General features: G+C 53.5%; 2 protein-coding genes across 8 annotated transcripts in view; one reads left to right on the forward strand and one right to left on the reverse strand.

The window, feature by feature from the left end:
* SSUH2 (ssu-2 homolog) overlaps positions 1 to 2,912 on the forward strand; it is a 28,853-nt gene extending 25,941 nt beyond the window's left edge. For all 5 annotated transcript variants that reach the window (XM_067003017.1, XM_067003018.1, XM_067003019.1 and 2 more), the window contains 2 exons: positions 707 to 814; positions 2,522 to 2,912. In XM_067003017.1, coding sequence (XP_066859118.1) covers positions 707 to 814; positions 2,522 to 2,668 — 255 coding nt within the window. In that variant the 3' untranslated portion in view covers positions 2,669 to 2,912. The remainder of the gene's footprint in view (positions 1 to 706; positions 815 to 2,521) is intronic.
* Positions 2,913 to 21,856: 18,944 nt separating this feature from the next.
* LMCD1 (LIM and cysteine rich domains 1) overlaps positions 21,857 to 27,252 on the reverse strand; it is a 29,508-nt gene continuing 24,112 nt past the window's right edge. For all 3 annotated transcript variants that reach the window (XM_067002973.1, XM_067002974.1, XM_048071319.2), the window contains 2 exons: positions 24,319 to 24,534; positions 21,857 to 24,065 (listed from right to left, as the gene is read on the reverse strand). In XM_067002973.1, coding sequence (XP_066859074.1) covers positions 23,907 to 24,065; positions 24,319 to 24,534 — 375 coding nt within the window. In that variant the 3' untranslated portion in view covers positions 21,857 to 23,906. The remainder of the gene's footprint in view (positions 24,066 to 24,318; positions 24,535 to 27,252) is intronic.

Consider the following 27,252-nt stretch of genomic DNA (forward strand, 5'->3'; position numbering starts at 1 on the left):
CGGGTGGGCACGGCCAGGCGGGCAGGAGCCCCTGCCCCGAGTCGTCCCCGGCCGCTCTCCAGCAGTAACAGGAGCCATCCAGCAGCATGTGCGTTCCTGGGGCTTTGAATAGTGCCCACTGCATGTTCTCCACTGCCCATGCAGCCTCCGTATACCTGCAAAAGCCTGGGCGAGTTATTTATTAGTTGGCTGGCAGGAACTGGTAGAAATTTCAGCCGTGTACCAGGAGCTGGAGCCAGGCGCCATCCAAGCACAGACTGCCTCTCTCCCGGGGAGCTGTTACTCAGTGTCAGGCATCTGTAGTGAACGCTTTGCATCTGGTGCTGCTGAGTCCCTTGGGCTTTAAATGATGCTTTAGCATCTGAGTCGTTCTTCAGTGAGTGTTTTAGATCTGAAGTCCTGTGAGTGCTAGTCTGTGGGGCTCTTACGCAGACGGCTATCACTCACGCCGTGCGAGAAGTAGCTGCATTCTTGACTAATTCTGCTTTTGCCCGTAAGCCAAATATTTCTTCTGTCCGCATAGTGGGGTAAACAGAGAGGCTTTAAAAAAAAAACCTCTCAGTCTTAACAGTGCTGTGCTACTGGAAGAAGGTGACGGTGAGTCCTGTTGGGGCACCTTTCCAGTCCCCCAGTGCCTGCTTCCAGCCGGGTCTGTCAGCCCAGGAGCAGCAGCTTCCTGGCACGCTGTCGGGTTTATTTCTTGCAGGTGTACCCCATCGTCGACTTCCCTGAGCCCACCATCTCCCGGGCCTCGCGGCGCGCCATCGCCGAGCACAGCGCGGCGTTTGCCAGCTCCTCCCGCATCCTGCGGCAGGTAAGGGGGGGCTGGGGCGGCACCGCGGGGAGCTCACGGGTCGTGCCAGGGGGTGCCGGCCCCTGAGGAGCAGTAACGGCGTGGTGCTGGGGTGCCATCCCCTCGGCGTCCCCCCCATCCCACAGGACACACCGTGAGGACGGTGCCCACCAGCCGGCCCCGGAAATTCAGCTAATTATTGTTCTGCTAATTATGGTCGGCCAGTGAGCATGGCCAGACACAGTAGGATGTTGGGAGCTGTAACCGATTTCATTATTTATTTAGAGGTGACCTTTGGTGAATGAAAAAGAAATCATAATTACCAAGTGAAATACCCAGGAAATAATTTTACAAGAATATATTCAAAGATGTAGGCAGTTGTGGCTATTATTTTCCCTTTTACCTTTTCAGAGCCCTGGCAAATGTTAGTTATTATCACTATTTATATTTAGAAGCTATTTTTGAATAAATGTTAGGATTCCACTCCATCTGATTCCTGCTAGAATGTGGCAATCGCTGTTGCTCCTATTATAAATGCAAATGCACAAGTTTAGCTAGAACACACTGTCTTTTCGCCCACAGGAAAAACAAGATTTCTTATTAAAATTGCAAGTAAATTGAAAGATCAAAATAAACTTAGGGGGAGATGGCATGATTTTCTATGTGGTCTGTCAAAGCCATCTCTCTGGCAAATTTCTGTCTTCCAACTAAATTCCAGCCTATAATTTCCAGTTCTCAGCATCAAAAGCAGTTTGTTCGTAGACTGCTGCACACCCAAAGCCTCCTCTAGCTGTACAGGAAAGCAGGTGCTGAAAACATCCCTCGGTGCCAAGTCCCCGGCACCACGTGGCATCTGTGTAGATCCGGGCTGCGTTCAGCCGGCGCTTCCCCACCGGTTAATTTTTCATCCCTCCCACTTGCTGTTGGCTGAAGTTCTGCTTAATAATCTGCATCTTTTGGAAAAAGGTGGGGGAAGGAAATATCTCCTCCTGCCTGGCTGGCGCTGTTCTGCTTTCCCCTGATGCTGGCCGTGAAGCGGTGCGGGGGTACGGTGGGGTCGGGCACGGCGCAGGGAAAATGTCCCCACGGGCAGGGACCACGCCAGGCCCCACTTGCTGCGAGGTGAAGGCAGGCTTCATGCCTTCTGTCATCATTCGGTTTCATGGGGCTCCTTTATTTGCATTTTCCTTTAAACTCACCCAGAATCTGGTGGCATCGTTGCCCTCACCGGGATGTTTTCGCTGCCAGACCATCCCGTGACTGCCGGCCCTGCCTCCAGCAGACACGGGGGACTTTCCACCACAAAGCCCCGTGCCTGCTGGTGGCACGCAGGCTGCTGCCTGCCCAGGGCAAGGACGGGGGAATCGCCTCCACATGCAGCCCTCAAGGACACGAGGCAGGAGGATGCAGTAGCACACCAGGCGTGGAAATAAGGGCTTACGGGATTTAAGGAATTAGCTTAAAGAGCTGTAAATGCAATAAAAGTGGTGCGATATGGGCCAAAACAAGCTGGTGCTACAGATAGGGGAGCTTCTGGGACGGCTGCAGTGTTGGGCTCTTCTGTCTGCATGGCTTTTTGGTTCCCCTTTGCTAAGCAGCTGTGGTCGCAGCCCTGAAAGGCTTGTGGCTAAAAGCTGGGGCTTTTGGGGCATATCAGCCCAAAGTGTGACACCACGCCAGCTCCAGACACCACGTAGCTAACTGGGGCTTCTCCGTTTCTTTTCCTAGCGTCAAACCGTCGAGCGAATCCCCATCACAGAAGTGCACTACCAGTACTCGGGGAAGCCTTACCTCTATTACATCTACGGGCTCGAAAACAAGGTGTACGCGCTGGACTACCCCGAGAGGTGCTGCTGTGGCTGCACCATCGTGTGAGGGCCCTGGGGCTCGGCAGGGCCCTGCGGGCGCTTTCCTGGCGTGCAGCACAGGGCTGCGAGCTGCAGTGAGGCCCTGCTGCCCCCAAACTGCCGGCATCTCACAGCCCCGCCGGCCCCAGACCTCCCGCTGGGCGCAGGATCAGGCCTTTGGGTAGAGATTTCCCCGCTGGATGCTTCCCTTCCTTGCTGTAATGCTGCATCATTAAAGCGATGCCTATTGACAGAGACGTTTTCAGTCCAGCCACGCCGTTTCTGACTGTCGCCTTTCTTTCCCCGTTTTATTTATCAGATTTCCCGAGTTACTACATAATCCATAATGATGTATTTCAAAATCTATCCAATTATCAAATCTAACTTCAAAGGATTTCACTTTAAAATACCCACTAACATCACCTGGCGGGCAGTTCTGCTGATGTACAAGTTGCTGTATGAGGACGAAGGGCTCTTGCAGCATGGGCTGTATGCAGGGCCTGTGGCGGCTGCCGGGGGCAGCACCCATGGGGGGGCTCATCTGGTAATGCCATTGCCTCAAGTGCTTCTTTTTCTTTTTTAGTGCCCATCTTGCAATGTTTCTCTTACAGAAGCCTGCAGGAGAACTGCAGATCGCTCTGGGTTTAAGGCTAAATCCAGCACTTGTTTGCAGTGTAAAGCTGGAGAAGATAAAGCAAACAGACCCTTAAAAAGTTCAGAAATGTGCAAGGAAACAGAAAGACACCAACACTTACAGTTAAAAAGAAACCAAGCTACCCTCCTCTCCTCCTCCATGATTTTTTCATAGTTCTCGTGCTGTTTGGGGGCCTAATGGAGGTTTTTTTGCGTGGGTGGCATTGGCAGACCCCAACAGATTGCTGCATCAGATGGGGGTGTGCTGCCTGCACCCTGGCACTCTTGTTGTCTGTCACTGAGCTGACAGTTGAATTAGTACCTTATCACAGCAAATCAGCATGGGAAAAACACATTGAAGTTCTGGGAATCTTGTAAAAGATAAAGACCCACACTGTCAGCTTGAATGGGGACTGTGAGGGAGGAGAGGAATGCAAGGAAGACTGGGGACAGGCATTTAACAGCTGACAGATTTTAAAACAAGTGAGTTGAAAATTACTTTGTAAAAGAAGTGTTTTCTAATGCTGTTTCTAAAAGAAAAGAAAAGAAAAAAGTTGTTTCTGGTAATGTACAAACAGAGGGAATGAGTGGGTGAGGGGGAGAAGAGCTCTCCTGGTTTTGCTATGGGGGGAGAGACGTGGGCAGCAGCTGCAGCCACGCAAACAGTCGCCTGCTGCGGCCCCCGTGCAGGCGATGCTGCCCCGTGCCAGCCCCGTGCCAGCCCCGTGCCAGTGGTGCGATGCTGCCCCGCACTGTCCCCAGCCCTGGGGCTGCCCCGGGCGGCTCCGTGCCCCAGGCTGTGTGCGCAGGGGGGGTGCCAGCCCAGAGCTGGTGTCAGCCCCCCCTTGCAGACCCACTTTTACCAAGGGATTTTGCAAGCAGCAGCGCAATGCAGGCGTGCTCGGAGGAGCTGCGGGGCCAGCAGTGCGTTTTAAAGCACACCTTTGGCTGTCTCCTTCTGCCTCGCTGCAGTCCCTCAGTTTTGCTTTGCTCCCCTGGGGTGGGGAGTGTTGGTAGGCTGCGTCGGGTAGGTTTTGAAAGGGAGCTTGAGCATACTGGCAGTACGACCGAGCACATGGCACTTTGTGTATCACTCCCATTAACTGCAAATGGGACCTTGTGCTCGCGTAAAACAAGATACACAAAAGCACGGCAGATGCACCACATCTGCACGCCTCCCTCCAAGGGACTGCGCAGCGTTGGTATGGCTCTGCAGGGGCCTCCTCTGCTGCCGCTGATAGCTCTGCAGCAAAAGCAAACACAGGCACTAACAGCCTTGTTATTAAACCACACATTTAATAGGGTTTTGGTTCTTTTGTGTGTGTGTCTAACTCTGTACTGGCTCCTTACCCACGACAAGCCCAGGACAAGGGTGCCCGCAGCATCGCACATTGCCAAGGGCAGGAGGAGAGGCACGGTGTGCTGCCGGTGCCCAAGCTCCAAGGAAGGCAGCCCAACAGGGCAGAGACATTCGTGAGCACAGGACAAGGTGTGTCGTGTCCTGTTTGCTGCTTCTGCAAGCTAGCTGTCCTTCTAGATGCTGCGGAAAGATGCGTGCATGGGTGCTGTACTGTGATGCCCTCCAGGATGGACCTACCGCTTCCAGGGGCTTCCCGCTGTGTCTTTGGGCTCCCTGCAGCAATGTTGGGTAGGAATTAGTGCTGGAAGAGGCTTCAAGAGGACTAAATACACCATAAAAACGTGCCCCAGAAAAGGAAGAACAAGACCCAGACTGTTGTTAACAAAACAATTTTTCTTTAAAAATCAGCATGGATGTCAGGCCCTTTTTCAGCACACCCTTCATGTCAGAGCTTCAAGACTCAGCAGCACAAAGGGGTTGAGAGCTGGCTTCCCTACACAGCAGGGCAGGGTCCGCAGGCAAAGTTATTCCTGCCCATACATGTAGATTAATTTACACACATCTCTCTCTCTCCATATCATATATGTGCACTTTCTATTTCCATATATTTATGTGCTGGCTGCAACCTGGGTGTGCTGGCCCTGGGGCCAGCCATGCCGCAGGGCAGGGATGTGGGCTCGGGCGCTGGAGCATGACAAGGGAGCCACCAGGGCTGGGGTTTGTTTTGTTTTGCTTGAAGGGTTAAACTTGGGAGAGAGGTGAACTGGGCTGCCTCCTGCACCTCTGAGAGTCCATGCAGATTGCAGCTGGGCAACAAAACCTGCTGTGAGACCTAAACTGCTGCGACATCAGCATATAAGTGGATATTGCTTGGTGCACGCACAGAAGGTGAATTGTTAAGAAAAAGAGCAGCGAGCACATAAAGAACCAGGAACAGCTCCCACATGTCAGGCAGCAGGGGGCTGCCCGGGCTGGAGGGGCCCTGAGCGTGCACGCAGGTGGGACGGGACAGGGCAGCTCGCTCCAGCCTCGAGCTCCTGGGGTGGTGGTGGCTGGGCCCCCAGCGAAATGCAACCTGCAGCCACCCCACAGTCAGTCCTGTCCCTGCGGGCAGAGAGACCTGGGACCCCGCACTTTAGGGAGACCACACAGCACCATTAAGGCAAAGTGGAAAAAAAAGGAGGGTGTTTTTCTTCTGACTCACAAAAAGAGATGGACCAGACAGTTTAGATAAACTTTAGAAGCAATCCAAATAGCCTAAATAATCATCAGGCCGGATTCCTTCTGGACTGAGCAGTTGCTAATGGTTGTTCAGAAACAAATACAAAACCCACTTGGTCCTCATGCAGTCATTCTTGAAGCACGAGATAAACTTCATCCTCTTTGCTGCTGCCAGGGTGGAAAAGGGCAAACCGTGGTCCCTTGAGGAGCCATGCCCTGATCCCACCACGATGGCCGGCGGGCAGAGGGACGGCTGCCCCGACATCCCCCGGCAGTGATTCCCCTGCTCCTGCCATGCAGGGCACTGCCAGGAGGAGAGGCAGAGATGCTCCGAGCAGTCCTCGCCGGGCCTTCAAGCACCCTGGTGTCTGCGAGATGCTCCGACCTGCCTGCATCCCCATGCCCAGGGAAAATGCTGCGGCCACTGATGTCTTACCTGGCCAAGAGAGGGGCTTGGAGTAGCAGCACTGGGCAGCCCCAGGCAGCCAGAGGCTGCTGGAGGCAGCGAGACCGTCAGCCCTTCCTGCGCCCTGAGAGTGTCCCCGGAGGGAGCATCCCACAGGGAGCACCCCACAGGGAGCATCCGCAGGGAGCATCCGCAGGGAGCATCCGCAGGGAGCATCCGCAGGGAGCATCCGCAGGCGAGGCCCACGTGGGAGTGCTGGCGGAGGACGGTCCCGGCTGTCCGGGGCTGTCCTGGTCCCTGCGGACAGCCTCGGGGCGTGAGCCTCCCCTGCACCCATCATGAAAGCTTGGCCATTCCTGGCGTTTTTTTAATAGAACTTCATCTATATTTAGATCAAAAATAAATAAATTCTTGGCTTGAGGACAGTTTTAATGCCTGATGAATTACCAGAACTTCTTTCACAGGAAACTATAAAATTCCTCGGGGCGAGAGCTTGCCTCTACCCGAGCTAAGGAAAACAGAGCTCCGTGCTGCCGCTCCGCCTGCCAGCCTGTGCTCAGATGTCTTCACTAGCAGAGAGGCCTGGCTATTTCTGTTGTTAATAACCACGCTACCATGCTTGTTGTTAATGCCGCATGAGAACGAGGAAAGAAACTTGCACATAAGACTGAAAAACAACCCCAGCAGCCCCACGCAGGCCGGACCCCTGGCTCTGGCCGGGCAGCCTGTGTGAGAGGGGCGGCCCTGGGGAGCCTCGTCCCAGCCAGGGCTGCCAGGGCCTGCCACGAGCGAACCCCGAGGGCAGGGGAAGCGCCGGCTGCCCGCCGAGCTCGCCTCTGGCCCGCTGGCACCGCCAGGACGGGGCCGGCAGCAGTGCCGGGGGCAGGCAGCACCCACCCATACGGCTCTGCCCCTTGGCATGAACCGGGCTTGGTTGAGTGTTGGCTGATTTCTACTCTCCAGCCAGAAAAAGTAACAGGAAAGACACCGTTTTACAGGGCCAGGGAAAGGCTGTTTATTCTAAAGATGCTCCCAGCGCCACGAGGGGTGGTACCGGTCCATAGCCAGTCCCCTGTTACCTCCTTATGGGCTTGCTGCCCATGAACTTGTGCCATCTGCTCCTGCGCCTGCCAGCCCCGCGTGCCCCCCAGCCTCCCCTGGTAAGAAGGGCGCCGGCCCAGCAGAGCTGCACGTTTCCCTAAAGGCACGCTGTTTCACCTGCTGCAGCACGTCTCCGCCGTGGGCCCATCTGCAGTGCAAGGTGCAAACTGCCCGGTGAGGCCAGCCAAGGTTTCTTACTGCTGCCCCCACCCCTGAGTCTTTGAAGTTTTATAAAAAAGCTCAACCTTTCGACCAAACAGCCGGTAAATTGTCCTAAATGCCATTTCATCCAACAAATACAAAGACTTGGCCACAGCAGCTGCCCTTTAGACTCGTGCTCCCGTGATCTTGGTGACAGAGCAGTGCAAAGCTGCCAAAGGCAGCAGGGCCGGGGTCCTCCGCCGAAGGCTGCCGGCTCCCTCCCGCTCCCTGGCGCCTGCCCAGGCCCCCCCGGTCCCCCGGGACCACCACTGCTGCCCGCTCCGGCCGGCCTCTGTCCCCTGCCTGCGGGTGAGGGGCTGCGTGCTGCTCCCCCCCCCCGGGCACCCGTCAGCTTCCTCCCTGAGTTTTTGCTTCCAGCACCTTGAAATCACCATTTCTTCTATCTGCTAGAGCAGCTCACTGCTTTAAGTTGAAAAGCCAAAAGCATACTGCAGAAACTCTTCGAAAAAACAGTATTTTCCCAGAAAAATATTATCGCCACTGCATTGATCTGTCCATCTATCTTAGCACAGAAATTCTTCACATACTGACCTCCTGACACAGCTCGTTTTTGTGGAGAAAACTGCCCCGAATTAGGCTGTTTTTTCTCTCTTCTTTCCGGATCCTGGAGGCTTTTTTTTTTTTTTTTCTTTTTCTTTTTCCAGCAGCCTGAGGCTGTGTGGGGCTCTCAACATGGTAATATCATATCTGTGTTTTGCTCTCACTAATCATCAGTCCAGCTCCCATTTTAGGACATATTTTCACTAAAATGCTGCCTTATTTGGCTTTTTCCTTTTGCCGATTCCGGTTACATCACCCGCCAAGCAGTCGATTCAAATAAATATTGCCCCAGCTCATCACTGCCCAGCACCGCAGACGGGCTGCGTGGGGGGGGCGCGGGGCCAGCCCGCGGGCAGTGTCCCCATGGCAGGGACAGGGACGGTGACAGCCGAGCGGTGTCCCCTTGGTGTCCCCCCAGCCCTCCAGGCCTTCCTGCAGAAACGTTCCTGGTGCCCAGGCCGAGGAAGCGGGCAGGGGGCAGGGACAGACAGGGGACAGGAGGACAGGAGGACAGGAGGACAGGAGGACAGGAGGGCTGCTTCCTGCTGTGCAGCCAGGCCTCTTCTGCCCTTGCAGTAACAATGAGCCAGTTTCACAGCTTGCACAAGGTTTTTGTTCTGAATCCTTCTCCCCTCAAACCATTATTTCCCAGCGAATCCCATTGTGCCGTCAGACACAGGGGCCTTTTCCAGCCGTGTCGGAAGATGATGCCGAGGTTTCCCCACTGCTGTCCCTTGCCCTGCTCCGGCTGGGGACAGGCGGCTCTGGTCCCTGCTCCCAGCCGTGCCGGAAGCTCACGGCCCGACTCTATAAATCTCCTTTTGGCTGAAACCCCACTACAAAAAATCTGTGCCAAGAGCTAATTGGAAATAAAAAGAAGAATAATTCTGAAAAATCAGCTGAAGAGGGATATTTCTGGGTTAGGGGTATTTCCCGATTACATAAACCCAAACAAAATGAAACTCGCATATTAATGACTTCTAAGAGATAAACCCATGTATTTTGCAACGCTGGAGAATGAATCTGACTCATTTCGTTACAAGAAGCGGCTTTGCCAGCTCATGCTGCTGGTATATCCAGCAACCAAGAGGCCAAGGACCGGGAGGCGCGCTGCCACCAGCCCTGCGTGGCCACCAGCCCAAGGTGGCACTTGGTGCCCATCGCTCATGGAGGGTCCATCACGCCCGCCCCAGGAAACCCTATTTTGTACTGGTGATGGCTCAGGGAGGCAGCCCAGGTGGAAAGAGAAAAACCTGGGCCCTGGGCCAGCTTTGGGGCAGGAGGCAGGGGCTGCCGCCAGCAAGGGGATGCATGCAGAGCCAAGAGGAACCCGTGGCCCCTGGGAGAAGGCAGCGCCCAGGGGTCCCAGCCAGGGGAGCAGCAGGGAAGGTGGAGCACATTTTTCCAGTGGAAGCTGCTCTGTTTATAATGAGAAACTAGAGACTGGAAAAACATCGCGGAATCCATATTTGAGGCAATATTCATGGAACGGCAGCAAAAACTTGTGGCAATCCCTTTGGCAGCTCCGTGGGGGTTAGAGTTCCCTTGACTTCTCGCGTCTATTTTTACCACGGAGCGGCTCAGATGGTGAAGACATCAGCCAGCCGTGCTCGCCCTGGTGCATGGGAACAAGGAAATACCTCTCCCCCGCGCCCAGAAGGGAAGGAAGAAGGCCCTTAGAAGTGAATACAAGGATCCACCCGGCGATCAGCCCTGCAGGCACACGCCTTCACGCTTGCTCCCTGCCACCTGAGGCCACGTCCGGAGTCACTGCGAGAGGCAGCACAAGACCCAGGTCAGGGCAGTGCCTGCACAAAGGAGCTGGCTCTAGAATAAAGAGGCTATGGGAGGGCAATGCGGCTCACCCAGGGTGTTGGTTTGGAGGATGTGCTGAAGACACTCAGCATCCACTTGTGCCTAAGTGGCCGCACGCCGCCAGCAGCAGCGCTCCCGTTGCACCCCGGCAGCTGGCTGCTGCACCGTGTTCCTCTAGGAGCGGTTGGATCAGGGCGCCGGACACGGCTCTCTATTTATGAAACAAATACCTAGAGCCCTTCTGCTTTGCTTTGCAGTTCAAGCCCTTGTAGCAAAATATTAGTTTTAGGCTTGCAGCTGACGCAGGGCTCTGGCTGTCGGAGCCTGCCTTATCGGCGGCTCGGTGCCTGCGGGCAGACACGGGCAGCATCCCCGGGGCCGCAGTAAACCACAAAGCTTTCCTCGTCGCACCTGCTAAGCGAGACGGGAGCAGCAGTAAGACCAAATATTTTGCAAGGAAAATACTAATTAGACACATTCTGTAACCAAGTGAAGTGCAGCATTTTCAGGCCTCCTTTCTTTTCTATTTTTTTTCCCTTCTCTTCTCTTTCCTCCTGGCCATGCTGCTCTGCTTCCCAGGACAGATGACATGTTTATTGGCTGAGCTCCCAGCTACATGAGCTGTAGCTGGGAGCTCGCACAGCCTTATCAGTGTCAAAGCACAGAATAGAAGAGAAGCAATTTTATCGTTTGCTCTCTGCTATTTTTCTTCCTTCAGGGCTGCCCTTGCAATAGAAAAGTAACTAGTAATAGGGCAACATCTAGAAAGAGGTTTTGTGACTGTCGCGGCGCTCCTTGCTCTCCTAGGCAAGCCGATGTCCCTAGCTCCCTGTGCAGCTCCTGGGTTCAGAATTACCACAAGGTCATTGCAGGGCTTGCTATCCTATAGGAGTGGGTTTTTAAGAACCATAGGTTACATTAATTGGTTCAGGCACTAGGAACATATGAAATGAATTGAATTTCATTTGGGGATTAATGAGGAAAATCTAGGGAGGCTCCAGGACAAATTTGAGAAAATATGATAGCTGGAGTTAACTGAAGTGTTTCAACCGCATTTTTTTTTTCTTAACTATTTGAAATTTGTTTTCTCAGAATCAGAGCTGTGATTTGGGCTCACACACATTGATTATATTTGATACTTCAAAACTAAATGGAATTTTGCTTTCAAATGCAGTTAAATGCTGTCCAAAGATATGCAGATCATTTTCAGCTTTTTTTTTTTATTTTTATTTTTACAGGAGTTTTCTATTCCTTCTCTGCTTTTCCATTTTTCTGCTGGCTTTTCCCCAAAGCCGTTCTGGGAAACAAACAGAAGGAAGTGCAGAAAAGCAAAGCAAGACCCACTTTTGTGGCCGCTGCTCTCAGCGGTGGCTGGGGAGTCCCACACAGCTCTGCACGCCCCGCACAGCCCTCCTGCACCCTGCACACCCCGGCTGAGGCGCTTCTGTCTGGGCAGAGAAATTCCTGGTTCCAAATTCATCGCCCAGTAACGGGGTCCAGATGCCCGGGGCAGGCAGGAGCAGCTGTGATTCACCTGCAGCGCGGTGGTGCTGGGATGCTTGGTGCGAGCGCCTGCACGGCCTCTCTGCAACCTGGCCCCTGCAAGCCTTCGAGCAGCAGAGGACCCCCCAGGCGGTGCCGGCCCTGATGTGGCTCGGGGCTGTGCTGGCCTCTCCCGGTGCCTTCGTTTTTCCCCTGCCCCAGCTCTCCCATCGCAGCTCCTACAAAGAGCGGAGCAATTGCAGTCACATTTCACCTCTACTTTCAGGTGTGGCTTGTACACCTGCTCACAATAGCAGGGAAAGGTTTATGAGCTGTATGAAATAAAAATATGTATTTTATTATAAGCCACTTGAAGGAAAATCTCCTTTCTGCATTAAAACAAACAGTACAAAGAAAATATTGGGGTTGTTTTCATCCTCAGAAGCACACGGTGCAAAAGCACTCCTATAAAATCACGGCAAAACGAGGAGCTGGCCTCTGCAGCGGGACTCGGTGGGTTTCCAAGTCTGTTCTTTGTAGTAAATCATAAAAAGAAATCCCTTCATCACTATTACAGACATTTGCACAGCAGACATTAAAAAATGCAGTTGAAATTGAAAATGCCGAAATCCATCTGAAAGTTAGCCTGAGCCCTGGGACTGCTGTTAGCAGCTGCTCGGTCACGGGTCGGTTTGTCCTGAAAAGTGCAAGAGCAGCAACTGCACCCAGCCGTGCTCGAGCCCAGCTTGGAGATAAATTGCATGAAATAATTGGATGTAATGAAACCTAGAGTAAGCTGGAGCCAGCTGATGGTACCCGTAAACTCATCAGCAGTCTTCAGCGCTGCGCAGCCGTGCTGCATGTGCTACAAACACCTGCACAAAGCTGGTGTAGGACACAAGGTGCTGGGAGCAAACACGGGGTGTGGAGAGCAGCGCTGGGTGCAGGTGCAACCACAGCCTCTGGAGAAGGGAAAGGCCTCTGGTGAGATCTTCCAGAGTTGACATTTTGCATGAGGGACAGGGCAAAAGGCAGACGCGGCCCTGGTGGCTTCCCGTGACACCCGCTGCGACAACCACGGTGGCAAAGCCACCTGCCAGGGGACGGGGCTGTGGAGCCGGCCGGGGCAGCCCTGGCACAGCTGGAGCTCTCTGCCTCTCAGGAAGAAGCTGCAGTTCTCAGTAAAAGCCATTCGCATCTGTCTCAAGTGGATTTGTGCTGAAAGCAGCCAGAATGACAAGACACTGAAAACCCGACGCTCCGCTGGAGGACCAATGGTGCTGCACGCACGCTGCAGCCCCGCTTCCCGCTGGCTGGGAGCGGGCTCGGAGCAAGCTGGGGTCCTGCAGGGTGCACGAAGAGGATCTAATATGGAGAGGCTTGCTGCCTGAGGCCATTTTCAGCCCCTTGAAATGTATTTTATCAGAGGCCCAGAGCAATGCAATTGCTTCCTGTTACAATAAAATGCATCTGGTTTGAGTTTTCCGATTTATCCCCTTGATCCCTGCCATGAGGGGCTGATGCTTTGCCAGCCTATTGTTTCCCAGTTGGAAACAGATGGTATGGGCTGAAGGTCTGATGGAGTTCAAAACCAGTCCGAAGCACTAAATGCCAACCTGCTGGCGGGGGCATTTTTGGGATCAGCCGCTGCCACCGGAGCGCCCTGGCCCCAGGCCGGTGGCTGCACCGTGCACCTGGGCACAAGGTGCCGGACAGACGGACACGTGGACGGCAGGACTGGTCCCTGCGCCGCCTCTGGGCCCACGGTGTGCAGGGCTCGCTCCTCACTCCTCTGCCAGGGGATAAGCAGATGAATGCTTGCTTCCGTGGCAGCCTTCCCGTACCTTTTTGATGACTAAGACACCGTAAAGAGCAGCTACTTCAGGGAGGACACATTTCTCCCGACACCACATTTTCATCAGAATCATCTGAAACTTAGCTGTTGAGTATTGCAGGAGCTTCTGGCACTTTGAAATTTATCCTGAAAAAGGAATGAAAACATTTTTACCCCAGGCAACAACATTTGTAGGAAAGTCCTTGAATAATCCTGGCTTTCTTTTAGTGAAAAGTCCGGGGGCAAATTTTCTGGTGCTGTAAGTAAACACCCTTCCTCGAATCCGCCGTGCTGTGCCATGGGAGGTGTTGCCTGCAGCCCCATCTCTGGCAGCCTGGGCTCTGCAGCAGCCCGGCTCCCTCAGGCAGGCCCTCCGTGTCCAAAACTTGATGCCAGTCCCGGCTGGGTGTCCAGGTTTTTCCTTGCTGCTGCGAATGCCTACACCCATGAAGAATCTAAACAACGATTTCAATCGAAGGATGCTTTCATGCTCGTTCAAAGACGTAAGTCACCTGAGGGACTACTGACTGAGGTGTGATGACCAGAAATCTGATGCAAAACCTGAACACTGTGCCTTGCCGAAGTGCTTAAAGCCAGACAAAAAGAAACCAAACAGAATCACATACAGTGAAAGAAAGGTTTGCTCTCGAGGGTTTAAGAGCAGGTACAGCCTCAGATAGATGAGATATATTCAAACTACCCATAGAGTATGAAAGATAAAAGGGTCAGGTTGATAGAAGTAAAACATGACAAACAATTTGGGCCATTGGGGTATTCAAGCTGCACCCTACGCCTCCTGATGAGAAAAAGTAAACACCGGGATTCAATTTGCCTAAACTTTTGTCCTTTTTTTGGGGAAAAAAAACACGTCTTAAAGCATAGGATATTTGTAACTTTTTCAGCTTGTTTGTACTGAAAAATGGAAGGGCTCTTCTGCTGGCTGCCGCCCGGAGCCTGCACGTGCTGGCGTGCCCAGGAGCAGCTCCTGCCTCTGGCCTCGGGGCCACCGCGCTCCCAGCTGCGCGTTAGAGCCCTGCTCTGCAGGCAGCACGAACATACCTGGGATTTTACTTCTGTGCATAGCTGCTCCTGGAGCCCCAGGCTAAAATCTGCAGTGGTTGCAGACAACTCTACATGGGAGACCTCAGGATGACAGCGGGCTTGTGACCGCACCATCACCACCAGGCCCTTTCCTGCTGCCGCACTGCTCGTGGCCGGATCCTGCACTCACAGAGGTGTTTTACAAACGTAACAGCTGGACGCAGAAGATGACATTCTTCGTGCTGATATGTCAAGGTAACACCTCCACATCCTTTGGGCAAGGTTAATATTTGGACAGTGTTAATACATAAGCAGCACTTCTTAGCTGAGACTCCTGCCCCGTGCTCCGGTCCTTGCCAACCTGCGCGGCTCTGCCTGGATTCCCGCCCGCCCCGTACGCGGCACCGGGCCGGGGCCTGACACGGGCACGCGGCTCCCAAACAAAACACACAGTAATGTCTGTGGGAGTCACGCCTGAGTAGTAACCGCAGGAACAAGGCACCGTTGTGGGCTGTGGAGAAAAACAATTAATCCGATCAGCCAAAATATTCAGAGAGCACCTCTGCAAGCACCCTTTTCCTCTCTCAGAAATAAAGAATGCTTCTAAGGCTGCTCGGAGCTGTGCTCTGAATATTCATGGCGTGCTACTGGTCCTGAGGCACCGCTTGTTTGCATTAAGGATAAGGAAGGCCACAAACTATTAACCTCTGCAATTCAGCCTTCACTTCTCACATTAGAACGCTATGGAAAAAATCCAGTGGCAGTCATGGCATATCAGTCCCAACAAGTGCCTGGTGAAAAGGGGCTGAACTCGGGTTCTGCTGAGCCCTTTTGGTTCGGGCAGAGCCCCCGGACAGTTCTGTTCCCCCTGGGCTCTGCCCCCCCATGCCCCCAGGCTCTCCCGCTGCCTTTGCCGGGCAGTGCTCCCTCCTGTCACCACGTGCAGCCGCTTCTCTGGGGCTGGCGACCAGCGCGGGCTGTTGTGTGTGGGTCATTACGTGAGGGATGTGGCATTACGGAGGGTGGTGCTGCAGAGATCGTGCTGCTGGAAGCAGGACGTTCCTCCCCAGAGTGAAAAACAAACCTGCAATTCGATCGTGGCTTCAAAGACGGAAAACTTCATCCCCCAACCAACGCAGATCTGCTGGAATTACTCGTACTGTGTCAGGTGGAAATACAGGGAGTTATTCGGAAAAAGCACATTTTCTAGGACAAAACGGAGGAAGCCGAGGAGCACCCCCACCGCCCGACCCCAGGCTCCCCGGCAGCCTTTGGGTGCAGCCGGGCAGGGCTGTGGGCTGCAGGGCTCTGCCCGGCCCGTGCCTGCCTGCTCGGGGGCACCGTGCCCGGCCTCGCCGCGCTCCCAACGCCCTCCCTGGGTTTTTGCTCCTGGTGCTCGCCGGGAGATGCGGTTTGGCAGCACGGGGCGTGGAGACACCCTGGAAAAAGCAGCGCAGGGACAGCGCGGCGCTGTGCCGGCCGTGCCCGCTCGCACAACAGCCCTCTGTGCTCTGCGGTGCGGCACGGAGGGAGCGCAGGAAAATTAGAGGCTGGGGAACAAAACGTTTCATTTTGGTCTGCGGCCGTGCATGTGCGAGGGCAGCAGGAAGTGTGTGCAGGGCTTTGGTTTGCCTCCCCCCTCAAAGGGAAGATACAGCTCCAGGATCACACCCCTTTAGGGCCATGCAGACACCTTATGTGATCTGCACACAACCTGTCTCTCTTAATTTTTATGACCTATTAGCAGATTAGTTAATTAACGGCTACTTGAATTTAGAGCTTCCTGGAGGAGGCAATTGCTCAGTCCCTGCACCATCACCAGAAAAGAAAAATCGCTACAGGTTTTCCTTGGGTGTGAAAAATGACCTTTCCCGTCTGAGTGAAGTCAGCGCTGCGACACCAAAGGCTGGAGCCCCGCTGCAGAACAGCTTTCCCGTCCCGGTTCTCTGAAAGGGCTGCTTTTCCAGCCTTGTCAATCCGAGGAAATTTATTTAGGCAGTCTCAAGGGAAGGCCTTGGCAAAGCATTAATAGGTTTCTGTTACAAAGGAGACCTTTATTCACTGCTCTTTAAGTTGGCCTAGGTTTTGTTAGGCTATTTAAGTTCATGCACAAAGAAAACGTCTGTCTCTGACAGTCTCAGTGCTTCAGCTCTCGGTGCAGGGCTCCAGAGGAATCTGCTGAGCCACCCGTGAGCCGCCCGGTTCGTCAGCACCGCAGCCAGGCGCCGTGCCCTCACACCCTGCACCCACGTAACGCCACGGCAGTGGCCGCATGCACCGGAGCGCAGGGAGCACCCTGCTCCGAGCCCCACGTCCTCAGGGCAGCCAAGGGTCTGATCCTGCAGCGGGCTCCTGGCCTAGCCGAGTGGCATGGGTGCGAAGCACCAAGGTGATTTCCTGGGGCAAATTCCTAGCAAAGGCAGCAGGAAAGCAATGGGAGAATTAGAGCTGCCACCAGGGAAATATTTCAGCGCTTTGCCCAACTTTAAAAAATCTGATTGGACACATTATTTTCAACCGACACAGCATTGTGCCCGCAGCCAGGTGGGTACAGGCAGCATGGCACTGTCCTCCCTGCTGGAAACAAAACACAGCCCTGGGCCAGAAAGCAGGGGGGGACTTGCCACAGCACTCCCCTGTCTGCAGGACAGCTCCCACCTGGAAGCCACCTGAACGAGTACGAGTGGTTACCCGAATGCTAAACGTCGTGATTTGCTGAGGAGGTGCGCTGCTTCCCAGGTGGGCAGAAACCATTTCTCTGCAGCTTCATTTTGTTAGCAGTGCAGCGCAGCACGTGGCTGTCTGAAGTCCCAAATCCAGCACTGCTGCAGGGCGTGAGGCAGGGGGGAGCAGCGCCGGGAGGTAAGCACGGGGCCACAGCATCTGCAGGCGCCTGTGCAGCAGCCCTCGAAGTGAGGAACAACCCATAACCACCTGACTGTGGAGAGATTTACTTTTCTGGTGATTTGGCTGAAGAAGTTGAGTTAAAAAGTAAATAAAAGCTCAAATTAGATTTATATAGGCATAATTAACCTCACTTTTTATCGAATAACACATACCCATATGAGCTTTATTTAGCTTGACGAAAGCAGCAGCTGCTGCAAGGCTCTGGAAGAGCTTTTCCACTGAAACACACGAACACTTCATGAATACTTGTTTTTGCACCTCTAAATTTCTCCTCTCTGGGGCTTTTAAGCAAGTTTTATTGTAGTGTTTATATAGCCACCTCAGCCTGCCTTTGGTTTATGTTTTTCTCACCTGAAGCCACTGAATTTTGAGTGTTTTTAGATATAGGCATCTGAAATTACATTCTTCTAAGAATTGATTGCAATAGTAAAACTCAAAGGTTCTGTTTCAGGCAATTGTCTTGCAACCAAGTATCTGACTTTTATTGAGTTATAACAGAGATCAACAAGTTTTCTATGGCTGTCTGCTACCACCAAGGTAAATAACAAGACCCCCACCAATTCCAACAAATCGGGACCTAGTCAACTCGCTGGAAAAATACCCAAGTAACCACAATTCTTCCTGGAATACATTGCAGACGAGAACGCTATATAGCTTTTCTCGCCTAGAACGAGATGAAATGCAGCCCTAGCACCATCAATCAAAAATGTCACCTCTCAAGCCAGGGCAAACCAGCCTCTTTCAGGATAAGAACCAAAACCGTGCAGAGCAGAGCTCCTGTTATGTACTGAACCATGCCTGGCAGAGAAGGATCACCAGCCGTGATTTCTGCACGACCCCAGGAGCACAGCGGGTGCAGAGCTGGCCCCCAGCCCACGCTTCGTCCCTGCCCGGCAGCCCCCAGCGCTCACCCTTTCACCACCCATTTGCTCCTGATGACAGAGGTTTCCCTTCATGGGTTCAGGGCCCGTAAATAAATCACAGGGCCCAGGTGTTTTCCACAGAGCTCAGAGGGAAATTGTTAAATAGCTCCAGAGCTCCCTGCCCCGTGTGTCTGGTTGGGGGGGCCTGTGCAGAGCTGTGGTGAGAGCGAGGCTTGCTGCAGGACTCCAGCCACGAGAAGGGCACGCTCACCAGCCGTGTTGTCAGATAAGATGGAAAAGCCCGTCCTTAGCTCAGCTTCTCTGCCCTTGCCGAAGGCAGCTTGTTTGGCTAGAAGCAAAACAGGAGAAACAGAAAAGTGATGTATTATTCGCTTACACTCCCCAAATGACCACAGAAACCTATGCTTTAATTGATACGGACACAGCCAGGGTTAAATGCTGTGCTCCCGCCCAGAGGCTGGGTTTTGGGCACACTGATGCCCAGCGCAGGGCAGAGCCACGCGCTCGCTCGGTGCCATCCCCAGAGACACCACGGGCAGCTGGGCAGCAGGCGTCCTCCAGCAGCCTACACCCTTCTGCCAGCAAAACCCTGCCGAGTCACACACAGGCAGCCCCGTCTCCTTCCCAAATATTAAAAAAAAATAAAAAAATGGGGTACCACAAATAAGACAGCCCTGCAAATATTTGTAGGTTCAGAGCAGTTAAGCTGTGAAAAACTCAGCATGCAGAAGCTGCTGATGTGTGGTTTGTGGCTTCTCGCCCAGCCCGCGGGGATTTTCTCGCCCTGCCGGCACTGGGAGGAGAGCTGGGAGCTGGGGCTGGGACTGGGGCAGGGGAGGGCAGGGCATGGAGCCCCCGCGGCCTCGCACTGCCTCTGCACAGCAGTGATGAGAGTACTGTTGGAGTGGTTCCTCCCTGGGACCATCTCGAGGAGATGCTGCAGGTAACTGCGCTCACTGCGTGATTCACCCCAAGTAACAGCACCAGGCAGCGAGTGAGCTTCATGCCCACAGAAACATTCAAACACCAGCAGGACCATACCGGGTACATGACATTGTCAGGAAGACTCGCAGCAATCCCTTCTCTTCTGGCAGTCAGCTCCTGGCCGTCACACGTGTGCAGGCATTTCTGCCCCAAAGTGCAATTTTACATTAGTTGCGTTTCTCCCCAGCCTCCCGACCCAGGCTCTCTGCTGTTTCAGGCTCTGCCTTCATTCTGTTGTGTCCCATTTCACCACCGCCTCGCGGCGTGCTCCGGCCCGGACGTGGTGGAGCAGCAGCACCCGGCCTTCCTCCCGCCCTCCCTCTTCCTCGCCCCGCTGCAGGCCGGCAGCGGGCACCACGCTCCCCGTGCCCCCGGGGTAACGTCACCACCCCACGGGCAGGAAGGGACCCGAAGCAGGACATCAGAGGCTTTCATACTGAGAAACAATTTATTTTACAAAGTTTTAGAAACGTTTTCACGGTTAGGAACATAGGGACAGAAGCAGTAGGCACAGACGCAGAGGCTGGGAATGCCTTTCTGACCAAAGCCACTCTGAAAGTCGCCCCCAAGCAGCATCCTGGGCACGGAGAAAGGAACAGGTACCTTACGTTGTTCGTGCTCCCAGGTGCCCGCCCGCAGCCAGACGAGATGCTTTTCCTGAGCTCAGCGTGGCACAACCACGGCTCGGCCTCCTGCTGTCCCACAGGCCCTGGAGACGCCCGTTCCCGCTGACGTGGTCCGAGCATCCTGGGGGTGCCCGAGGTCGCCTGCCCACCCCTGCTGCCTGCTTCTTCCTTGCTTCTTATTTCATCTGTCTGTCCGATGAGAAGAGACTCACCCGTTTGTTCAGAACCGCGGTGCTGCTGGCAGTGCAGCGCGCTGAGACCTCTGAAGGGCACCTGGCACCTGGTGCTAGCACCCAGCACTGCTGCTGAGGCGCAGGCACATCAGGCCTCAGCAAGATGCAGCCAAGCTCCGTAAGCACAGGGGCTCGCTTACAGCACCCTCCGTCAGAGACTTGCTGCAGGCCGGGCAGGAAATAACGTTAAATAACACTAACTGCCCGGCAGTTTGGTGCACTACGCGGTGACATTTTCAGCTGGCGTCTCAAGGCATCCTGTGCCTGCTGACTGCCACACAGGCAGCCAACGCCGCGCAGCTTTCTTGATAGAGGAGCTTTTATTTGAAACAAAGGACTGGGAACAGCTGTGGTACAAGATACATTTCAACAGTCACACAGCACAGGCTGCCCACAGGCGATTCCCGTCACACAAAGTAACCCTGTGAGACACCTCCACTTCTATTAATTTTGGAAAGATCCTCTGTATGTTGCTCGCCGGTGACTCCCGGTTAGACAGAGCAGCAAACCCACACAAATGTAACTTTCTTGGTAGCTGGAGCTCGTGACACACAGAAGGCGCTGCAGCAGCCTCCTTCGTTCCAGGCGATAAACCCCAGCGGAACAAGGCAGCGTCTTCGCTTGGGGTGAACGTCTTCTCATGCTTACACCGAATTTCAATTTTAATATCGAAACTAAAGACTCACGTATGGCTTGAGCTGTTAGATGCATTAATTTCACGCTTTTGCTCCTGACACTTGAGAGGCACAGGATTTTGTTAAGCTGTTTAAGTGCAGTACATTTTTCAGCAGACAGTATTTTACAAGCTATAGGAACACCTAAAAGGCTCGGGTGGACGCCAGCAGTCCAAAAAGCCTGAAGCAATATCTGTATGCTGAAAGAGGGACTTCAGAGAAGAATTACAATTCATATATTACAAAATCAAAACCCAAACCAGAACACGCTACAGGGGTATCTTTCTTCCACGTAGCCAAATAAAGCCGTAAGTGACGAGGACTGCATTAACGCAGACAGGCTGCATACAAAGTTGGTGCTACTGGGTGCGGACAGTGACCAGAGCCCAGCAGGACAAACCCACACCAAAGGCACGAGCACTGAGGGCTCTGGGGCAGGTGCTGCCCCACGGACACGGCACCCGCATCCTCCTGTCCCGTGGGAGCGGGGAGCAGTGCCACCCCTTGCTGCACAGGGGCACAGCCGGAGAGTCCCGTCCACGCGGTTTGAGCGGCTGATCTCAAAACCCTTCTTCTCCTTCCACATCCAGGAGGGGCCAGACGCGCGTCCCCCAACCCAGGGACACGGCCTAACCACCCCCTGCAGCTTCTGCTGGGCCACCCTGCCCGGTGCACACCCCGACACTGACCCCAGCTTCAATACAAGGGTGAAGTGGCTCTGAAGGGGGACTCTTGAGCTCCCCGATCAGACACTGGCACTGAAGAAACACCCCGCCGGGGCTCGCCCTCCTCCCCGTTCATTTCAGCACAAACACTCGGCAGGGACAGTGTGGCCAACCATGACAAAATAAAGCAAAACGCCCGGCAAGAGGTGGCAGCAGCCTGTCGGCAGCAGTTACTCAGTTAACTGTCTTTCACTTTTAAAAACTCAAAGTTTTATTGATTTTTCTTGCACTCCCTGTTTTTTGAATGCGGGTAATGCCATGCACCTACCTCACAGGCGAATCACTCTGGAGGTAACCAGCTGCGTGCACAAATGGACAATGACTTCCCATCAAGGAATGTTGTTTGGATGTTAAGGTCTTTGCTGAAACAACGTTTCCTAAGTGATTCACGCTATTTCTCCCACTGCTTACACCGACTGTATGCATTTTGGCTGCCTTAACATTGTAGGGTTTAGAACTATGCTGTGCCTTTAAAAATAATTTACAAAGATTGAACATTTCCATTGTAACAAAAGAAAGAAGAGGCAATAAAGCTAAGCACTGGGTTTTATTTTTCAGTCCCATTTTGCTCGTAACCAAAGTGCCTGTATCTAAGGCTGTTCCAAGGGAGCTTTATTACTCCTAGCACAACTTCAAAACTTTACATCTACACGTCCCCCGTTGGCTGGTGGCACCCTCCTGAGCTGACAGAAGCGATCCCCCAGACTCTCGGTGTACCCACCAAAGGGCCTGGGATGTGTTGGGCGGACAAAGTGCCGCAGGGACCCCCGAAGCACGCACACGGCGGAACCCTGCGGCACACATCCCTCGCCCCACAGCTACGGCTGTCGCTGCCGCCTCGGGATTTTTCACGCTCTGCTCCAGCTCTGGAGGTAGGGTTTTACGCACTCTTCTTAAACACCCTAGTGTTTTCAGGCAAATCAACCACACAAAAGCACAGGGGTGGAAAAAGCGTTAGACACCACCCCCAGCAAACATACAGATGCATCTTACACCACATCTGCCTCACCTGCAGTGAGACAGTGACCGACCGACACTGCCTGCTCCTCACACCAGGGGAGCTGGGCGTCCCCCTGCACATGGCAGAGGGGCAGAGTCTGGTCCGCGACTAACATGCAGCAGCAGGTACGGTTTCCACCAAAGCTTGTTTGTAAGTTACTCAAACATAAGCAAGCAAAGATCCACAGCATTGAGTTGGTTTTAAGGAGAGAAACCAGCAATTTCTGCAGTGGAATGAAAACCTAGCAATGGTGAGCTCCTTATACGCTTATCTCTGCAAAAAATATTCCAGTTCTTTCTGGCAAATAATGTAGACATTTAGTATAAGAAAAGAGACCGAGCACACAGACATCTGCCAGCCTGGACTATCTGACATTTTCTGTGACTAACAGAAGCTTTGCATGATGGAGGGAACAAACATCATCAGCAGAGATGCAGTGCAGATCTTGGGACAATGTCATCCCACGGGACCTGACGCACGATGCTGGCCTCACTCGGGGCTGGAGAACTGCACCACGAGGACCAGAGTCTGGGGCAGTTGTGCCACCGTGCAGGACACAGATGCTGCAGGCTTCCAAAGGAGACTGCATGTCCCTATTTCTTGGAGAGGGTCATTGACTTACTAAAGGGAAAAAAACTGACATCGCAGCATTTCAGGCACAAAAAAAAACCTAGGATAGCTTAAGCTGGAAAGCTGTTTTCCATAAAACTCCTGCTCAGAAAGCAGCTGAAAAAGTTCCATACTTTAAATGCTTAACTACCTCCAGTGAACGGTGGGAGCACAATGCCTCTCTGTGCAAACACTCGCTTGAAATAACAGACAGTAGGAGGCAAGTGAGATAAAACTGGGAACAGGGTTTGGGCGAGAACTGCCAGGAATGTTTGCATTCCAGCTCCATGGCTAAAACCCAGACCAGTTGAATTAGTCGGCTGCCCAGCACCTCCTGCCCTTGGGGCGGTCTGCACAGTTCCCTTCTCAATAAGGTTAAACCGATCACTCCGTGTACCACCTCGTTACCTATTTTTACATTATTGTACATGTTGGAGAAAGCTACGGCTATGCATTGCTGCAATTCAATAACATTTGATTTCAGAAAGTAATCACTCGGGTTAATCAAATTGCTCAAAACCATTGATTTAGTACAGTTGTCAGCATTCTGTTAGTGTAAAACTTCCAGTATGGACTTCAAAAATAAAAGCAACCCTTGTTTTTAACCATGACCATAGGTTTAGTGTGCCAAAAATTATTTTTGAGATGTGTTATTTCTAAAACAACATTGCAAGATCTTAGTCATGAGAAGCTTTTAGACACTTTGTAAAACAACACAGAACCCTCCTTTTCAATCCCCTCCTAGTGAGATACACCGGTACCTCCCACCCCACAGGCATACAGATTTCCTTTGTTTCCTCCCTTGGGAAATTTCCTCCTTCAGAACTGTGTTGGATGCAAGGGGGTACTTAGCTGCAAAGTGAATAGCCAGGCTCTATTTTTTTTTGTTTTACTGTCCATTTTTCACGTTCTTGTCAAATCACCCCGACTCCGTCTCGGCCCCGAGCGCCTGCCGCAGCCGCCCCCTGCTCAGAGGCGCTTGCTCCTGCTGCAGGTCGCGCACCGCAGGCTGCCCTTGTCCAGGCTGAAGGCTTTGCCGGTCAGCAGCGTCTCGCACTCCAGGCAGGTGAAGTGCTTCTTGTGCCAGGCCATCCCTTCTGCCTGCTGGTAGTCCTCCGAGAAGATGATCTGCGGGACAAACAGACTGCTGCTCGTTTCTGTGACCCCGGCCCTGTAGTGGCACGGAAGGAGCGCTCCAGCTCTTTCCCTCCATCAGGAGCGGGGCCGGTGCACCACCGAGACACGCACATGGCCACCACCGTGGCCACCACCACCCTCCTCCCTCCTGCGGCTGACAATGCCTGCGGCCCCAGCACCGCCGCGTGCAGAGGTGCCACCCGACGAGCCCCAAGCAGGCCATGGCGAGGCCCCGCGCCCCTACCTCGTCGCAGCCGGCGCAGCGCGGCCGCAGGCTCTCGCAGTAGTGGCGCCCGCACCAGGCGGCCCCGCTCTTCCAGAAGTAGATGAGGTCGACGAGCGGCTCGGCGCACTGGCAGCAGACGAAGCAGGCCGGGTGCCACTGCCGGCTGTAGCTGGCCCGGTCCGCGTACACCACGGGGCAGTCCGCCGGCACCGCCTGCTTGCAGGCCTCGCAGTGCTGCAAGGGAGAGCACGTGTGACGCTCCCACCGCGTGGCACGGGGTGTGAGGAAACGCGCGGCGCTCGCTGCCCGCGCCGGCTGTTTTTTTTTGGGCTCTGCTTTATGGCATTATTTCAATGCATCTTTCTTAATTAGGCAGCTGGTAAGCAGCTCAGCAAAACAGAACAACACATGTAATCTCAGAGCGTGTCCTCAACGCTTCCTGCTTCCAAGCGGTCTGAAGGGACCCTCTGTGTTCCTACTCGGTGTCCCATAGCGCCAAGGAGGACAGGGGAAATAAAGCGTGTAATTCCAGGCCTGCGCGGCTTAGGTTGTTTTTGTTTTAGCTCTTGTTCTGTGGAGATAAATTTAAGAACGCCAAAGCCAAATTTCACAGCTATATCAGCCTGGAAGGCACGGCAAGCAGAAAACAGTCTGCAGTGAGGCCACAGAAACAGTGCAGCGAGGTGGAAGAGAAGAAAACAGTAAGCTGAAGAGAAAGCAAGGGCTGCAGCTCAAGAGAAGTGCTGGGAACAAATGTCTTAATCCTGCAGCAGGACTCAGCGAACACTGACGCTATCACAGGGCGCTCACGGCCAACAGGAGCAACATCTCCAAATCCATTGCCCCACATCCTCTGGAAACGTTTGGACCAGTGTGGATGGAGCACCAAATCGTAATTAAAAGTCATTATAAATATGCATCTGGCAGCCCTCATCTGGAGCAGTGCTCACTCTCTTCCAGCCAGGTCCTCAGGCGGATAAGGCTGGCACTACCCCCGTCAGCTGCATACGTGGCCTTGGGTATTCCCCTAAATAAAAACCAACCTGCACTAAAATCAAAACACTCTCTGAGAAAAAGTTAAGACATCCAACAGTGCAGAAAAATGTGGCACGTCAAAGACGGATATTTTGCGCAGAGATTAGGAACTTTGGTCTTTTGTCACTGTTTTTTATCATACATGCCTGCATATGAGACAGATGTCACTCTGCAGATTTCTGCACAGTGCTCTCAATTTACAACAGTCCTAAGAGAATTGGACCTGGCTGATCTGAAGATTAATTATCCTCTGTGCATATTGTAGGTGAGACTGACGGGGCTTACTCTGTCTGTGCCTGCAGGGTGACCCTGTGGTTAGTTAAAGGGAGCTCTAAAACTCTCCTCTCCCAGCCCAGGGCCAGCCACTTGAGTCCTCGTTTAAGTCTGGGTAATCCAGGTCAGGCCAACGGTGGCCGAGCCTGTGCTTCCTCAGCCCTCGAGAGGGATGCTCCAGGGCTGGAGCCCCTTCCAGCACAGCCTTGGCTGCCAGGCCAGGCTTCTGCCAGCCACTCGCAGCAGTCTGCCTGAAGCTTTTATACAAACACGATGCAGCGTTAAGCAACATGCCCTGGGGCTGGAGAAGGTGGAGCTGCTGTGTGGGTGCTGCAATGAGGCGGTGGATGAGGAGCAACGCCCTGACCGCACCACCAGGGCAAGTATTTCCAGCATGCCACACATCTTGCTGTTGTCTTCTCCTCTGTCCAGCCCAGGCTTTTGGGAACAGCCCCATGCAGCCCTTGGAGTGGTGCCACAGACGTGAGGGGCATCTCCTGTTTTACCAGCAAGTCTGGCGTTTTGGGGAAGGCTGCGTGAGAGAAGCCGCTCAACGTTTTATGGCTTGGCTTTCCTGCGAGCCCGGAGGGGGCTATGTCTGCCTACAGCGCTCCTTCCACCCTGACGGGCTCCGGCAGCATTTCTAAGCACTCCCAAGAACTACGCAAGCGAACGGATAAACTTCCAGCGTGCTGCAGAAGCCATGCTATTTCTGGTCTTGTAGGAGACAGAAGAACAAAACAACTCAGTGGCGTGGCAGCGCTCAGAGCGTTGTGGCCGGCGGGGCGTGACTGGCCGTGCACCACGGCGCGCCGACAAGGGCGGTGTGGTCAGGACGAATTCCGTGCTGACCCCAGGGGACCGGTGTCCCCACATCCCCGACACCTCCCAAGGGCACCAGATCTGAGCAGCATCTCGTTGCCCCAGAGCACCCGGCCCCACAGCTGCCCCTACACTTCCACCCTTCCAGCAGCCTCCTCTCACCCTCCCCAGCCCCGCTTATCTTGCGAGATCTAGCAGCAAGAACAAACATGAGCAGCTTTCCAAGTCTGAGCTCAAATTTCTTGCCAATAAGAACTGTTAAAAAGAACCCAACAACTTATTTTGCTGTTTCTTTCTGTGGCAATTTTTCACTAGGCTTTTCCTAAGCATCATATAACATATTCTCCTGTCATGTACCACACTAATTAAAAAGTGGCTCTTCAGTTTTGAGATGGGATTACAGCTTAGCACTCACTTTACATCTCCATCATGCAGAAGATGATTGAAGACTTTATTAGTGCAGTTACCAGAGGTGCTGGCCAAGAAAGTGTCCCTCTCTCCCCTAAGCTTTTTCAGGCTGCTCTCTCCCCTGGCTGCTGTTTTGCAACTGCAGCTCCCACAGATGGGGCTCCCTGGATGCCATGAGGCTTCTGCCCAGTACGTGTGAGACTGCTGGCCTCATACTGGGACAATGGCTAACTTTGGTCAACTGCTTAAGGTTTTGATTTATTTGATTCCAACACAACGCTGAAAGATTTTCCAGTTCTGGGAGGGTTAAAGATGATTTTGTGCTCGGTGGAAAACATTTAGCTAACAGGACAGACATATTGCAGTGATGGGGCCCCTCTCTGCAGGTGAGAAGAGTTCAGAAAGTTGTTTGAG

The sequence above is a fragment of the Anser cygnoides genome, chromosome 10 (genome assembly GCF_040182565.1).
Source record: "Anser cygnoides isolate HZ-2024a breed goose chromosome 10, Taihu_goose_T2T_genome, whole genome shotgun sequence".
Classification (NCBI taxonomy): Eukaryota; Metazoa; Chordata; class Aves; order Anseriformes; family Anatidae; genus Anser; species Anser cygnoides.